General features: G+C 34.5%; 1 protein-coding gene across 1 annotated transcript in view; it reads right to left on the bottom strand.

Annotated features, from left to right (window-relative positions):
• LOC150098850 (uncharacterized) overlaps window positions 1–18,480 on the bottom strand; it is a 107,592-nt gene that overhangs the window by 66,063 nt on the left and 23,049 nt on the right. Inside the window, exon 4 of the mRNA XM_090405208.1 lies at window positions 4,421–4,557. Coding sequence (XP_090261334.1) covers window positions 4,421–4,557 — 137 coding nt within the window. The remainder of the gene's footprint in view (window positions 1–4,420; window positions 4,558–18,480) is intronic.

Below are 18,480 nucleotides of genomic sequence, written 5' to 3'. Positions count from 1 at the left end.
TGAAAAGATTAATTAAAAAATTCAAGGAAACTGGATCAATTAGTGATCTTATACACTCTGGCTGTCCTTCAACAAGTCATTCAATAGAAAACATCGAAGCAGTTCGTGAGAGTATTGCTGAGAGTCCAGGAACATCAATTCGGCACCGTGGTCTTGAATTGGGCATTCTCACGAAAGATTTGCATCTTTATGCTTACAAAGTTCAATTGACTCAAGAACTGAATCCTACTGACCACACACAGCGAAGAGAGTTCGTTGAATGGATTATGGAACAACAACAAGTGGATGCTTATTTTTCGAACAACATCATCTTCAGCGATGAGGCTCATTTTCATCTTGATGGCTTTGTTAATCGACAAAATTGTCGCAATTGGCGTTCAGAAAATCCACGAGTGATTGTTGAGAAACAAATACATCCACGTGTCACTGTTTGGTGCAGATTTTGGGCTGGAGGCATCATCGGTCCATTCTTCTTCAAAAATGCAGCTGGTAAGGCAATAACAGTTAATGGTGCTGTTACACCTGATATCTTAAGAATGTAAAATTCTCAGCTATCATGGTGTAACATGAAGAATAAATAACATAAATTAAAAACCCTGCATAAAAGATAATAGTTGAATTAATAAAAAGAAAAAGAAAGATTCTTGCATCCAATAAAATATATAAAATATAAAGGTTTTGTTAAACTAATTAACAAAAGAAAGAATATATTAATATTGTGATATGATCTAAATAAGAAAAGTTAAATAAATAAGACAGAAAAGGATTAGTCATAAGAGATGGTATGTGAGAGGCTAGAGATTAAGTTATTAAGCAAGTTCATAGAAAAATTTTGGAAAGGGGATTAAATTAGAGGCTAGCAAAGGAAAACAACAGACTATCGCTCAGGGCCGATTCCCGGATTGAGACATCACATCGTTACGGGCTCGCCGATCAAAGGACGTTTGGCAGAAAAACGCCACCTTAATTGGTCGGTGAAGTAAAAACAAGTAGGGGGCAGAGAAAAGAAGTTAGAAAAAGTGCCGTTAGGAGAACAGGTATAAAAGGGTTGGAACCCCCCCCTCACGAGTCTTTTTTGGTTTTGGTTTTGATTCCGTTCCAGGAGAGTCCTTTGCGAGCTCTTTCGTAGGGATTTCACGGTGATTTCCTGAGTGGCGAGATTGGAGTTATATCTCCGACACAACAACACGGAAACAAAAGTGAGCGGAATTTCGGTTCCTTATTTCCTATGTGAGAAGCGAAGAATGCCATATAGTCGAGGAAAAGAAAGCATTTTCTTTGTGTTTTGACTTCAGTAACAACTACGAGAAGGGGGAAAGAAGCAAAGAAATCGATGTCCACGTGGCGAGTTGCACAGCCGATATATAGATGATTCAAAGTCTATTCAGAGTCATGAAAAGTTAAGCCAGCGTAAGCCTAGTTCAATTCCAAAAAGGAACGTAGGAGAAGCAGATTATCAGAGAAGTTACATCAAGATAGTTCAATCAGAAGAAGGTAAAGGTCCATATGAAAAGCCCAAGAAAGAAAGGTACTGTAAAATATATCTAATGTTAACAAAAATTTTGTCTGTGATAAGTATCATTATTCTAATACGGATCTGTTGAAGTGACCAAGGAAAATTTATACTAGGACTTTAGTATCTGACAGAATATAATGAAAGTAAGCTTGCTAATGAATATTATATGAATAATTAAGTGTTCTGAGAATTTTGCATGTCTATTGTAATGTATAGGAAAGTTAAATGTCATAGTTGTGTGTTAGTGCAGAGAAAGGTTTAGTTAATCTACTTAAGTTTGAATAGTTAAATAATGTGAATTAATTTTATTTGTCCATGTCAAATGAATTTACGAATTGAATGTGTATGGCGGCATGATCGTAATACTAGTTATGTGTTAGTGCAGTAAATGGTTTAGTTAATCTACTTAAGTTTGAATAGTTAAATAGTGTGAATTAATCTTATTTGTCCATGTCAAGTGAATTTATGTGTTGAAATGTTATGGCGGCATGATCGTAATACTCATTATAGGATCATAGCCTAATTACTTGTAATAAACTAATGTTAGTTTGTAAGTATTTAGTTTAGCTTTAAATTGAGTAATCAAAAAAATTGAATTGTACCATGTTAAGGAATTTAATAAACCTTTGTTCAATGATAAAAGAGTTGTCTGAAATTGCTGTCCAATGCACCACTTGAAAAATACGAACCTAATCACACAGGAAATTAATGTTAAGAAACGAGATAAAGTGTCACGACTGCAACATTGTTTCACTTTCAGACATATTTGAGTTCTTTCTCCTTGTTTTTGTATATAATATCTTAAGCTAAATATCCCAAAAGGCACAGTATAAATACAAATATTAGGGGTACTAAGGGGAGGAATAACTTAGATATTAGTAAAGATTTTGGTGATATCTCGTGCGTAGATAATAGAAGAACATAGATGAGAGGAATTTGTTAGATAGAATAAAGAAATCATAAAATGGGACACAACATAAATGGCGCAGCCGGTAGGATATAAAGTATAAGAAAGTTAATAGAACTGAATAAGAAGAATAGGTCACAACAGTGCTCGCTATTGTGACATGATAATCCAGTTTTTTGTGCCTAAATTGCAAGATATGGATGTGGACGACATGTGGTTTCAACAAGACGGTACCACATGCCATACAGCTCAAGAAACAATTCAATTACTGCATGAGTCATTTCCTGGTCGTGTAATTTCCCGTTTTGGTGATCAGAATTGGCCACCCAGATCATGTGACTTAACGCCGTTGGACTTTTTTCTTTGGGGTTTTTTGAAGTCTAAGGTTTATGCCAACAAGCCCATGACCACCCACACCTTGAAGGAGGAAATTGAGCGCTGTATCAACGAAATTCAGCCACATTTATGCAAAACGGTCATAGAAAATTTTGACAAGGGAGTGCGTATGTGCCAGCAAAGCAGCAGAGGCCATTTACCCGATATGCTATTCCATGCATAACCCTATACTGTATACTTTATGAATCAATAAGAAATTACAATTTTTAATTAAAAACCTGTGTTTTCTATCAAAATTACTTCTTGCATGAATTTTGGGACACCCTGTAGATAGTGAATGTTGTCATGGCAGTTTCAGATTTTGGAATTTGACTGAAGCCAATCAACATTTTAACTCAACACTAGTTGGTTTTCCTTTTTCATTGAATTGCATGATCTTTTGTTAACACCACACACCAATCATATGCATAGAGATGGAATGGACCAGTAGAGGTTCCTTCCATCTTAATTAAGATTAAGAGACCATCGTTAGAACTGTTGTGCAACCATCATATGGGAAAATGATTTTGACAGCTTGGGACATGATTTCACAAAATAATTTAATTACAAAAGCATTGTCGCTAAAAAATTCAAATATATCTCATGATGAAGGTGAGCAATTGAAATAGGATGTGATTGTATAAATAATGTTGATAATTAAATTTTAAATGCATTCATTTTATAAATAATGTGAGCAATTAAAAATTATAATGAATACTGAAGATTTAATTATAAACATCAATTTTGTTTTTTTTTTCTGAAAAACTTGAGTTTTCAAAAATCCCCGTATATATTATCTCGCGCCATGATTTTTAACTTTAATTTTGGGGAAAAAAGTGCGAGTTATATTTGCATAAATGCAGTATACAATTATAATCTTGAGAATCACAGTGACCAAAATTATAATAGATTAACAAGTTAATATTTAATGAAATATAGTTGACAGCTGTCAGTTATATTTCTAGTGTAGTGTAGTTTCCACAGAAATTCCTCCCACTGCTTCATATCACTTTAAAAAAAGGTCTTAAAAAAGTATTATAAGACAATATGTATTTCAATGATTTTTAGACCATTTCTGTATTTTGGTCTAAGATATATGAGCGTATATAATATGAAATTTGAAATAGGATGTGATCACTACCAACTTCTGAGCAGGATAATATACAATATCACACTAAAGAGTGAAACAGACAAAATTAAAATCAAAGTTGAACATCCAGGGAAGAGGTGCAACCCAAACACAGAATAATTCAGGAAGAGAATGAAAGAATTTGAAAACAAAACAACCAAATCACAAAGGCTAAATGACAAGATGAAAATGCTCTATCTGAAACCATTTAATCTGGTTAAAATGAATTAGAAAAATTTTTTTTTCTAATCTTGAAGAGATTCAAAGTCTGTCTAGCCAATCGAAACAAGTCTTTTCCAATTATACCATAAGGGAATCTTCTAACTGTAGATGTCTGTAGAACTGAATCATCACTCTCATCTACAATTAAGTAAAATTTATCACATGGTCTAACTGATGGATGTTTGGAGGCCAGAAATCATGCAGTTCACTGTATTTCAATTCATATGCTTTCAATTCTAGAAAAACTGTAACAATAAACTGAAATCCTTACCATCTTTTTTTCTTTTGATTATCCCATAGTGTTAAAAACTTTCGCTCGCAATTTATTATTTGTCCAACCACATATTCTGCCATTGCAGAACTAAAAGTAGAACTGGTATGCCGTGATAGCAAAAACGAAGGAGCACACTATAAATATAAAAAATACAGGAGAATTTACACCAAAAATCTACACTAACAGTGAAAGTATATCATACTGTTTCAAGTTACATTATGAATTTAAAGTAACTCACTATAATTAAAACTTTTGCAGTTTTGAATGGAAGGGCTATTATATTACTTTTGCAGTTTATCTTCAGTAAGTAACAGCAAAGGTTAATTTGTATTAACATTAAACATATTAACATATAAATAATTTTTAATTATATTTATTATTATTATTTTATTTGCACTTGAAGCTTTATCCAGTACTATTTAATATCTTCTTCTTGGCCTTATGGATGGGTCATCACCTTCCTGCAGCTTGATCCTTTACTTTCTTCATCTCTTTCCTCAACTTCTGTAGCCGTAACATTTTGTATTCCATAGTTTCCTCAACAATGTTATAGAGTTTAATTCTCTCCATGTTATTTCCATTTCTACCTGCACTGAACAATTTCTTTTATAGCTTTATTTTCAGTTAATCTCTAATATTTCACATATCTTGCCAGTAGTCTCTAAAACCTTTTTGATCAGCATCTTCTATGATCTCATTCTCCCTGTCTGTGCCTTGCTATGAATTCAAAAATTGGTATGGAGGTGATTTTGGCCAGTTTCTGGAATCTATTTTCATGCATTGGCCAAATATGAGTATTAAATTACATTTAACTTTTTTTTTCTAGTCTATTCAAATCTTTTTACTACATCTTTTCTGAGAGTATTTCTTAAATATTTAAACTGTTTCAATTCTTGTAGATAAACTTATACGTTGGTTATACATAGCTTTTAATTTTTCAGGAAATGACAACATACACTAGAATATTAATAAAAACTTTAATCAATACCTTTCTATATTTCAGCAATGTTACATTGTCATCTTCGGGATCACAAAACACTGATATGTGCATGCAGGCACTAACACTAAGCAAATGAGGTTGAAGAAAGGCAACTGAAGTCAGTACTAAAGTCACCCCCTAGCAGGCTAAATTGGGTTATCTTGGCCATTGGGGGTGATGTTCTTTGAATGCAAGCTTCCCAAATTTGGGGCAGTCATATGCACCCAAATTTGTTGAGGTTTGAGAAGTTTTTCGAGCTGAGGCTGATTCAAGGAATAATCTTTCATACTTGTACTTGTTGCGGTGTAATGAAGTGGCCTTCTTCCAGCGCATTCTGTCGTGGGTGTCCAATGCATGGTCAGCAAGTCCTGAGTAGCTGTTGGTGAAAAAAGATGTACTCCTTGTGTTTGGATATCCTGATAACAGCTGTCTTGCCTGTTTGGCCATAGTAGGACAGTTTGCAAAAGCAAAGTAGATCTAAGTGAAGTGGTTGTTCTTTGAGATGCCAATTTCTTATGTGGTTTGTAACTAGTTGCGAGGTCATATTTTCTTAGGATTTTGTTAGTTTTTCAGATGTACCTTGGATATAAGGAATAGTGATAGATTTAGAGTAATATGTGTTATGAAGGGAACAGGAGTTGTGGTTAACTGGTTTTAATATTTTTTAAGGTTTATAGTCATTGGCTAAGAAGGTGTTAAGGATATGGTTAAGTTCAGTAGTTAGGGAATTATCTGAACTAATTCGTTTTGCCCTGTTATATAGGGTTTTTATAATCCCATATTGTTGGGAGGGGTGGTGGCGTGACTCCTGTGAATGTATCTACCTCTATGTGTAGGTTTTCTGTATACAGAGAAAGCCAGGGATCCATCAGGCTGGTGTGTAATCAAAATGTCTAGGAAAGGGAGACTGTTGTTGTTTTCCTTTTCCAAGATAAACTGGATCCTGGGGTGTTGATTGTTTAAGTGTGTTGAGAAATTGTGGAGTGTATCCAGGCCATGCAGCAAAATAGTGAGCACATCATTCACATAGTGTAGCCAAACTGTGGGTTTATGTGTGGGCAGAGTTTGAGGCTTTTCTTCAAAGGTCTCCATAAAGACGTTGGCCAGGGGTGGAGAAAGTGGAGAACCCATGGCTGTCACTCTATCTGTTTGTAGAATTTTTCTTGCCAAACAAAATAGCCCGAGTTCATGGTTAACTGAAATAGGGCTGAGATATTGGGAGGAAATTTGACTTAGATAAGATCTAAGGTACCTTTGAGTGGGACATTGATGAATAAGGAGGAGACATCAAAACTGACCATTATGTCGATGTGCAGTGTGTTTTAGTGAAAGGTTTTCTATACTGTCTTTAAAGTAGTGGGCTGAGTTTTTTATATGTGAAGGTGTGTTGCCGTTATACTGTGTGAGCACGTTGGCTAAATATTTGGTTGATTGCATTGATTTCCCCTCCCCCCACATACAAATTAGCCAATGGCATTGTTGATTCCACCCCACATACAAATTAGCTAATGGCATTGATTCCTCCACATACAGCTTTATCCTCAGCTTTATCACCACAGATGGTGATAAAGCTGAGGATAAACATTATAAGCCAATCTGTGTATCTGGAGTTCTCATTAAGATACTGGAGAGAACTGGCATTCAGAATTGGGTTGATAACAATTGTATTTTCTGTGATGGTCTGCATGGATTTATAAAAGAGATGTCAGGTTTCACTTGTGTATAACAACAACAACATGACAAATGCAGTTAACAAGGGGGATGCATATACAGCTCTCCTATATATTATATTATATTATATTACATTACATTATCATATCTACCCTGACTCAAGATTTCCTTTCTTCACTTTGTTGCTTTGATCTGCTGCCTATACTGATCTCCTTATTTCGATGATCATGCTGGCTTCTTTTGTTATTTATCTCTTAAGGTTGATTTTCTTAATTTCAACTAACCAAATGAGATCATCTTCTTTGGAGAATTCAATGTTCATAATGCAAATAGGCTTTCCTTCTCTAACTTGACTGATTATGCTGAGTGGGAAGAAGAATTATTGACTGTTGGTAATAATATGTTCATAAACTGTTCACTGGCTTAGATTCTCCCACCACCCTAGACCTTTTTCTTAAATAGCTCTCCCACCAAATATGCTATAGATTTACCCTCCTGTTGGCAACTCCAATCTTAACTTTATCAAGTTTCCTTTTCTATAGGTTGAATTTCTCTAAGCCAACCTCAGTCTTCTGTCCTATAGCATTATAACAGTGGCATGATGGCTGAGATTTCTATGCCTCTTTTCCATGGGCTGTTTCCATTCTCCTGAGCTGAGCCAAATGCCTACTCTGACCAACTGAAATAACCATTTGAAATGAGGACTTTCATTTCTCACTCTACAAAAACACCTGAGTACTATCCAAGTCCTGGTTCATGCCAAAGTGGGACAGGATTTAAAAAAAAAAAAAAAAAAAAAAATCAACATATATGAAATGTCTCAAGTTAAAAATCTCAGCTTCACACTTAGCCTCCTACAGCCTACACATTTATAAAAAACATCAACAAATCAAAACACTTTTAATGATAAATGCAGAAAACCTTATTTCTTACTCAAACAGCAACTGATCCTTGTAGTTCCTGAGTAGGGCTATTAGGCATAACTGAGGTGGAAACATGCTCTTCCATGTTTCCACCTCAGCCACATCCAGATAGCAGCATTGGCATTCTTCTCTCACTCTTGTATAGATAACCAAGGAAAATCATCTTCATGTTACCACGAACAACTTGATGCATGTCTGCAGACTGTTCATCAGAAAAATTCCTCAATCTAGATAATAAAAAAAGTCTCCTAATCCTGATGATATTCTTCCTGTTATGCTAAAAACTTCCAGTCCAAAATTAACGCCATACTATTGTTCATACAAGTGATCGTGGTTTCAAATCATAATAGGCCATGTCTAATATGAATATAATGGACCACTAGGCCTAATATATTGTAAGGAGGAGGAATGTTCATACAAGCTATCGTACTCATCTCACATCTACCCAGTAGCAAGGGAGTAAACCTTTATTGGCCTATTCCTAAAAAAAGAGGATAACAATTAATATTAAACTATCATCCCATTATCCTCACCTCAACAATATCAAAAGTAATGATGCTATTAACAGCCAAATTCTTCATTACTTGGAGTTCACCCATTGAGTGATCAACATGAATTCTGCCACTTGTTTCATAGTATATTTCCTACCCAGCCTTTCTAGCCTTTGTTCACAAATCGTGGAGAATAGTTGGAGATGCTCATGTGGTCACTCATGTGGTGAAGTACAATCTAGGACGATGAAGGTGACTGGTTGTGTGGACAACACGGGACTCACCACTATTTATTTTGTACATTAAGGATATTTGCAAATGATTTGAAAAGTAACATCCAATTGTTTGCTAAGGATGATAAGCTGCAAAGGGGGGGGGGGGAAGAAACTGATGTAGATATATTGCAAGAGTATTTGAGCAGAATGAATATTGTGGGCAAAGGGAAATGTTTGCCAGTCCAATGTTGTGAAGTGTAAGATAACCAAAGGCTGGGTCCAAAAGAATATATATTGTGTATATGAGAAACTATAAAAAACTGATGAAGTTAAGGATTTGAAGGTGATGGGCAGATATGGAAGTGAAGTTCAGGATACATATTCTTTAAGTGAGTAAAATAAAGTAGTACAATAGGATTACTTAGGTGTTTAAAAATACACAGAAGAGTAGGGATAAGTAATCATTATCCCTCTTTATAAGATAACTGATATGACAAGATTCTGAACTATATAGTACTCAGATTTCATTGCATAGGTATCGAGGGAACATAATCTGAGGCAAATAACTATGAATGGTTTCGAAATGCAAAATTGCTTGATAGACAAAAAAAGAAGTTGAGATAGAATTTTAGAGGTTATTAAATAGAACATAAAGACATACATAAATATACTTGGGCAGCAAGAGGATGGAAATCAATATTAGATTACTTCATACTAAATGAAAAGACATCAAAATTTTCACTAGATGTTAGAGGTTCACGGAGGATATGAAATAAGCAGTGACCACTTCCTTGTTAAAATAAAATTAAGATTACCACCTAAATGGCTACAAGTAACATGAACAGAAAGAAAAATTGAAACATTTGTTTATAAAACTAGACTATTGAATGACACAAATGTACAATGGCTATATGAACAAATAATTAACCAGTATCTAGATAAAATAAAACAAAATGAAGAAATAGAAATAGAATGGCTTAATATAAAAACGATACTAAATGCAGCAGCAAATGAAAGCTTAGGAAAGACCAAAAAATTCAATAAAAGAAAAAAACTGAAGATCTGGGATGATACAATCAAAGAAATAATCAAAAAGAAAAAAGAAGCCTATCACAAATGGTTAAGCAGTAAAAGATTAGAAGATGAAATAGAATATAAAAGAATAAGAGCCATAGCTAAAAGAGAAATCAGAAAAAGACATAGAGAATCATGGAATTTAGAACATGATTTATATAAAATAAGACCCAATGTATATAAGATTTTGAAACACCTAAATGCAGATACCAAAGAAAACATAAAATTAAACACTGAATTGAAATTAGAAGAATTTCTAAATTACTACACAGAACTGTGGACAGACAAATATTTTAAAAAAGACAACTGGCAAACAATTAACGAAAATGAAAAGGAAATAACTGAAGAAGAATTAGAAATCAGTCTGAAAGAAACAAGAAACGGAAAATCACCTGGAGAAGATAAGCTAGGTTCAGAACTATATAAATACGCAGGAACAAGATTCAAAGGAAGACTCTTATTATTTTTAAATTTTACTCAACTGGTATCCCCCCAATAGAATGGAAAAAAGCAATTGCGATTCCTATCTTTAAGAAAGGTAATAGAGATGACCTTAAAAACTATAGAGGTATCAGTATACTAAATTCATGTTACAAAATATACAGCAGAATCTTAAATAACAAACTAATGAAATATTCCGAAAACTTTATTCTAGAGGTACAAAATGGATTCAGAAAAGGACAATCACGTATAGATCCAGCCTTCTGCCTAAAATTAACAACAGAGAAAAGAAGAGAATATAATTTAGAAACACATATTGCATTTATTGACTTTGAAAAAGCATTTGACAAAGTTAAAAGAAACATTATTTAACATATTAAAAGAAAGACAAATACCAAATAATATCCTAAAAGCTGTCACAAGTATATATGAAAATAATCAAATACAAATAAGATTAAATCATGAGCTATCATATATAAGAGAGATAAACCAAGGGGTCCAACAGGGATGTCCCTTCTCAGCAACTCTTTTTAATATCTACTTAAATGAAATAATAATAAAATGGAGTAAAAATTTACATCAAGGAATTAAACTTTCACCTACAGTTAACTTAAACACTCTCCTCTTTGCAGACAACCAAATAATAATTACAAATTCTGAAGATAACTTAGAGAAAGCTATTTTAAATCTAAATGAGATATCCAAAGATTATGGTATGATAATATCAACGGAAAAATCAAAAACTATGGCCTTTAAAGGACAAGATCCGTCAAGAACTAAAATAGTATTAGATAACAAGATCTTAGAACAGGTGAATTCATTTAACTACCTAGGATGTATGATCACTTATGAAAATGAAAAAGATATAAACATAAAAATTGCAAAATATTTAAAAATAACAGGAGTAATTAATTCTATATTTAAACCAAACCTAGTTCAAAAACAAACCAGGCTAAAAGTATACAATTAATTAGCCCTACCGGTCTTAATGTATGGAAGCAAAATCTGGACAATAAAACAAAAAGACAAACAAAGATTAACAACAGCAGAAATGAAGTTTATGAGAAAAACTGCAAAGTATACCCTATATGATCACAAAAGAAACGAAGATATTATGAAAGAACTAAACCAAGAACCAGTAATTGAAAAAATTAAAAAATATAAACATAGATGGATGGAACACGTTCAAAGAATGAAAACAGAAAGATTACCAAAACAAGCCTTAAAGTACAAGCCATTAGGAAAAAGAAAACCAGGACATCCTCTTAAACGATTCAACGATGACTTCTAAGGCCAGAACAGGCCATACTAGGCCTAAATCCTTGATACGTATGATGATGATGATGATGACTAAATAGAACAATTTTTCAACACGTGGCAGGGGGTGGGGCATGGTCTTCTTGTGATGAGTCCTTAACTACATGAAGATGCATGAATAACAACAATAATATTATTTGTATTGTATACTAACATTATGGATATATACAAAATTTGCAGTTTCTATCTTGATATCAACTTAAACTTAAAATCTATTAAAAATTAGTTGCTGCCTTCCTACTTTGTTTTCAAATAATGTAAAATATGCCTTAATCATATATGGTATTTCAAAACATGATTCTATTTATGGGGTACTTAAGGGTCAAAGCTGTATAACTGAGAGGAGACCTCCACATAGCCTTTAAAGGAATGCAGAGAACCAACCATGGCTTCTGACCTAATGTCCAATCCTCACCTTCTCGTGGTGCACCCCGTTAGATATCTACCTGAATACTGAATGAGCAAGGATCAGCTAGCAATTTGGGATTTAGTTGACCAAATTGCTAGCTGAACCAAAAGTTGACCAAAATAGCTAGACTTAAACCACAAATAAAATTATGGTACAACATGACAGAATTTCATACCAGCTGGTGTGTTACCTGGTTAAACAAGGCCCCTGTTGTTTTTGTAAGGTAACCAGGGCAAACAGTGAAAAGTCAGCTACTGGAACAAATCCTGAAACATACCCCATCTCAACATCACCAGAGTTCAAGATTGGTACTATCAACATAAGAAGTGTGAATGGCAAAGAAATGGAACTAGCTGAGGAATTTACTAAGTACCAGATTGACATAGTAGGGGTGACTGAAACAAAAAAGACAAAAACTAGTGCGATCTTTCTGAGCAATAAATATAAAATGTTATATTCAGGCAATAATAATCAAGGAAAAGAAGGAGTAGTCATAGTATTCAACACTAACTAAGAAGCTAATCTTCTTGAATGGCAGGCCATATAAATTAGAGTGATGTGGGTAAAGAATCTTCTGTGGGTCCCACAGAAGGTTCTACTAAGGTAGAAATGGAGGAATTGAGGAATTTTTTGAGGCTTTAGAGAAAGCAACTGACACAATGAAAAATTGGCCCTTGTTGGGAATCTAAATAGCAGAGTAGGAAATGACTCAGACATACAAAAATATTTTAGGAAAATTTAGAGAAAAGAGCAAAGCTAATAATAATGGCAAATACCTGTTGAATTTCTGCTCAGGACATGGACTGGTTATTACTAATACAATGTTCCGACATAAAAATGTGCACAAATTCACATGGAGAGAAGAGGCAAGGAATAAGAATAGTCTCAGTGAGTCACTATGTCATTGTTGATAGTGATGTTTTCTCCCTGATACAGGACACTAGAGTGTACAGAGGATTTGAAATTGGAAGTGACCACCATTTAGCCTTGAGCAGGATAAAATTGAATTTCATATTGAAAAGAAAAACATGTAAGGAAGTTTTAAAGCAAATAAAAGTTGAGCAGCTCTCAGATGTGAATTGTAGACTAAAATACACGAGAAGATGATATTGAAGAAAAAATGAGAGTTTGAGAGCAGGAACCAAACCTTGGAAATTCAGTGACAAGCCCTGAAGAAAACATTGATTGATTCAGCCAGAGAGGCATGTGGCGAGGTTGTCTGCAAGGAGAGAAAAATCAAAACTCCCTGGTGGCAAATAAGTCAGCTTATTTGCCATTGATTTATCTCTTTATTCTTTATTATTTGTCTCTGTATTCTTAGAGAATACAGAGACAAATGTAAGAAAGCTAAACACTGTGTAAATCTAGCTAAACAAAAGTCATGGAAAGACTTTGGTAAGAACATAGAAAATAGATATCAAGAAGGTGGCAAGATATTCTGAACCTCCAGAATATCTTTTTCCATCTTCAGCAATGTTCAAGAAGCTCAGAAATGGAGTAAAGAGTGCTGTAAAAGGAATTAGAAATGATAAAGGTGACATGAAAACAGGAGAAAAAGATATCCTTGATGTATGGAGTAATTACTTCAAAAAATTGCTAAATGAAACAAGCAGCAATGACAGCACAGTGGTAAAAAACACTGACTAGGCATGCAGTCAGGAATACGCATCCATACTTGAAGCAGAAAAAGCCATCAAAAGTCTGAAATGTGGAAAGGCAACTGGAGTAGATGATATTCAACCAGAAATACTCAAGTATGGAGGTATAAAAGTCTTGCAGTGGCGGCACTGCATAGTTCAGTTTTACTCTAACTACCATGTTAGAGTAAAACTTCAGTTTAATATAAACCAAAATAAATGGTTTTTTCAGTTTAATATAAACCAAAACTTGATTCAACCTTCACATTAAGGTCATCATCTGGAGCATACACATACAAGGTGTGGTTGCAAAAACAAAACTGGTTGCAAAAATGTGGTTTATTATTACAATTGTACAACTTAATTGTTATTCCCTTCAACATACTCCCCTCCTCTATCTATACACTGTTGCATACGAATTTTCCATTGTTGGAAGCAGCACTACAAGTCATCAGGTGTTATCTGCTTCAGTAGTGCTACCGTTTTCTCCTTTACCTTATCGACTGACTGAAAATGGGTGCCCTTCAATGTGGATTTCAACTTTGGAAAAAGGTAAAAATCGCATGGAGCTAAGTCTGGTGAGTAAGGTGGATGGTCCAACACTGGGATCTTCTTATCAGCCAGATACTGCTTTACAGACTGTGCACTGGAGCATTGTCCTGATGGAGAATCCAAGTTTTGTTCTTCCATAGATTGGTATCTTCTTCCTCACTCATTCTCTCAGCTTGGCCAGAGCCTCAAGGTAATAATGTTGGTTAACTGTCTGACCCTCTGGTACCCATACAACCATTACCACACCATTGATATAAAAAAAAAAAAAACGATCAGCATTGCTTTCAGTTATGACTTGCTCATTCTTGCTTTGTTCATTCTCAGTGACATGGAAGTTTTCCAGTGCATCGATTGTCTCTTTGTTTCTGGATTGTACTGGAAAATCCATGTTTCAACACATATGATGATCTTTTCCTGAAAGTCCAGCTCCACTGTGAGCCATTCCACCATTCCATGATGTCAGGCATTCCGTCAAAGCGACTTCACACGTGTTTCTTTTATAACTGCCTATAGACTAACTACGAGTTACAGCGAACAATACTTATCTCAACTGCTTCTAGAACCTTCAAGGTCATTCACGGTGCAAGCGCATCCCACTGCTACAAGCACAATTCACAGCGCACCTTTTCTTGTTATTTAATAGCCACACCTCGTATATACAAAGAAACAAGCTGCAATACAATCTATATGGCATGCTAAAGTTACTGACCAACCATTGCAACTATTGGCCTGATCTCTGTTGGAAAAAAAAAAAAAAAAAACTTACTGCATCAAAGCTAGAGTCCTATTATTATTATCATCATTTATTCGGTTACAATATTAAATTAAGCTGTAGAGGAACATGTTTAAAAAATAATAATAATAATAAATAATAAATCAAAATACAAAAAAATATTTATATAAGTTTACATATAAATTACAACCAAATGATATGGATAGTGGCCAATAAGAGCTGAAAAATTGCTTAGAGTCCTAAAGTCAGGGTTTGCCAGAAACTAAGTGGACTGAGTTTCTGGCAAACTCAGCTAGAGTTTGGGGTGTATGGGGTGTCGAGGAGAGATAATATCTCTCCACTTAGACGGTCGCATGTAATTGTGGTTCAAATGGATTGGTTCTCACTGGACACCCAACTCTCACTTATGGTTCCAAGAAGCTACTGTAAACAGATAGCGGCCACACCCTGGTAAACTGTGTCGACCCACAGGCTAAACTAAGTGAGGGTAGCCAGATATAGCAATCTCAAGCAGCGACTGTATTCGGTGAATCGGCTGCAAACAGCATCTGTACTCCATGGTAGGAGCAGCTGAATTCAGGTCAAGGAGTGGTGGTTGACGCTTGACGAAACTTAACCATTGAAACTGAATGAACTCTAACCAACCTAAAGATAAATGCCAGCTTGACCGTCGCCCGGTCAAACAAGGGTCACGCCCACTATTAGGGAACCAAGATAGTGAAGGCAAAAAATATGCTATTGGAACAAAACATCACCTAGTAGACAGGAAAAACATAACAAGCATAGGAACATGGAATGTAAGAACTCTTCACCAGGAAGGAGCATTGGAAATACTACTGCATGAATTAGACAACTACCGATTGGACTCTGCGAAACCAGATGGACTGGAAAAGGAGAATTCCACCATGGACAGTACAAAATCTTAACTTCAGACAGGAAGGACAACAAACACCAAGAAGGAGTAGCACTCATATTAAAACCAAAGGCTCAAAACTCTCTATTGTCTTACAATCCTATCTCCCGTAGAATAATTAAAGCAAGATTTAAAACATCAATCGGATGACTATTATTTAAGTATACTCATCAACTTCAACATCATCAGAAGAAGAAGATATTGAGGAGTTCTATTCAGATTTGCAAAAAGCAGTACAAGTCAAGATCTCCTAATTGTAATGGGAGACTTAAACGAAAAGTAGGCAAAGACTAGGATACTTGGCCAAGGGTAATCAGAAAGTTTGGGTATGGAGAAAGCAATGAACGTGGTGAAAGACTGCTAAACTTCGGCTCAAATAATAGACTAACAATAACCAACACTCTCTTTAAACAACCAAAACCCCAAAGAAAATGGACATGGATATCACCAGACAGACAAACCAAGAATATGATAGACTATATTATTGTAAACCAAAGATGGAAATCAAGTATACTAAATTGCAGATCCTTTTCTGCAGATTGTGAATCAGACCATAAGCTAGTATTAGCAAACCTAAGAATAAAGTTAAAATCTGAAAGTACTTTTAGAGTCAAAAGAAGACTGAATGTAAAAAAACTACATGACAACAATATTCTTAGAAAATATCAACTAGAACTAGATAAAAACCTGAAGGAACTACCAAAACAGAATATAAACATCGAAGAACATTGGCGCAAATTAAAGGAAATAATATTAAAATCGGCAGAAAATACAACAGGGCACACAGAAAGAGAAAGTAAAACGGATTGGATCTCGAATGAAGTAAAAAGGTCTTCAAAGGAAAAGCATAAAACTAAAACAGAACTATAACAGAAATGAATATAATAGATTAACCAGAGAAATTAGAAAACTAGTTAAAAGAGACAAGACTAACGGATTAGAAGAAAAATGCAAAATGGCAGAGAAACTATCAAAAGAAAATAACCTTCATGGATTATATAAACAAATAGACCAAATTAGTAAGACACAGACAACAAAAATTATAATGATCAAAAACAAAGAGGGACAACTAATTGAAAGTAAAACAAAAAGAATGGCAAGATGGGAAGAATACTTCAGAGATTTATATAATAAAAACAGCTCTCAGGATATTACTATTCCAGCCACTGAAATGGAAAAGGAAACAAATATCTTTACCAAAGAAATAATAGCACACAGCATAGAAAAACTCAAAACTAGGAAAGCACCTGGTTGATCAAATACAAGCAGAATTCTTAAAAGCAGAAAAGGAACAACTTTTGGAACCATTAAAAACATTATTTGAAAGGATCTACAAAAATTAAGCAGTGCCAACTGATTGGACCAAATCAGTTATAACTCCTATATACAAAAAAGGAGATAAAACAGAATGCAATAATTACAGAGGCATTAGTCTCCTCAGTATTCCAAGTAAGGTTTTTACGAAAGTACTCCAAAACAAATAAAGCCATATATAGAACTGGCACTAGGAGAAGAACAAGCAGGTTTCAGACCAGGATGAAGCACAATTGATCAACTATTCACCTTAAGACAGCTAATAGAAAAGACACTAGTGTACAACCCAAGTTGCTACATAAATTTCATAGACTTTTGTCAGGCATTTGATTCAATCCATAGAAGAGAACTATGGAAAACTATGGAAGAATTTGGAATTCCCAACAAAACAGTAAGAATAATAAAGAATCTGTCACCAGACCTGTTCAATCTTACACTGGAAGAAGCAACCAATAAGGCCTTAAACAATGAAGACTCTAGAATCAAAATATATAGGAAAAAATGTAACAAATTTAAAATTTGAAGACGACATTGCATTACTTGCAAGCACAGAAGAAAATCTACAGCAAATTTCTGATAAAATAAAGGAGGAGTGTATAAAATCTGGATTAAACATAAATATAGACAAAACAAAAACTATGCAAATAGGAAAAAGAAGCACCAATCTGAAAATTGAAATTGATAGTAAGAATCTAGAGCAGGTAGAAAACTTCACCTACCTTGGAGGAGTTATTGAGTACAATGGTGAAATTACGAAAGATATAAACAGAAGAATCAGTCAAGCATCCCAAACTTTTAGATGACTTAATAAAATATGGAAATCAAGAGACATCAAACAAGTATCAAAAGTAAGAATCTATATGAAACAATGGTCCTTCCAATACTACTCTATGGAAGTGAATGCTGGAATCTCAAAAAGGCTGAAGAGAAAAAATTATTAGTTACTGAAATGGGTTGGCTCAGAAAATTACTTGGAGTATCTCTGCTGGAGTGACTAAGAAACGAAGACATAAGGAAATGACTAAAACTAGAAATAACAATAATAGACAAAATCCAAGAAAGAAGACTGTGATGGTTAGGCCATGTGACCAGAATGAGAACAGAAAGACTACCATCTAAAGCCCTGAATACAACGATGGAAGGTAAAAGATCCAAAGGACGGCCCAGATTAGATGGATAGGCAAAATAAAAGAGGGCCTGAAAACCAAATCACAACAAGTAACACTAAACTGGACAGAATTGTTTGGACTCTCCCGGGACAGACAGAAGTGGAAAGAGTTCATTCGGCCTCATCATCATCCACATAGATGATGGAAGAGAAGAAAAAGTGGGCTGAATGTATGCCACCAAAATTCTTGGAAATTTTAAGCCACCATTATTGTTAAGAT

Source organism: Typopeltis vanoorti, chromosome 15, assembly GCF_054136105.1.
Source record: "Typopeltis vanoorti isolate ZY-2024b chromosome 15, IOZ_Tvanoo_1.0, whole genome shotgun sequence".
In the NCBI taxonomy this organism is placed as follows: domain Eukaryota; kingdom Metazoa; phylum Arthropoda; class Arachnida; order Uropygi; family Thelyphonidae; genus Typopeltis; species Typopeltis vanoorti.
The sequence above is the reverse complement of the archived record's forward strand: the minus strand, read 5'-3'. Positions and strand labels throughout refer to the sequence as shown.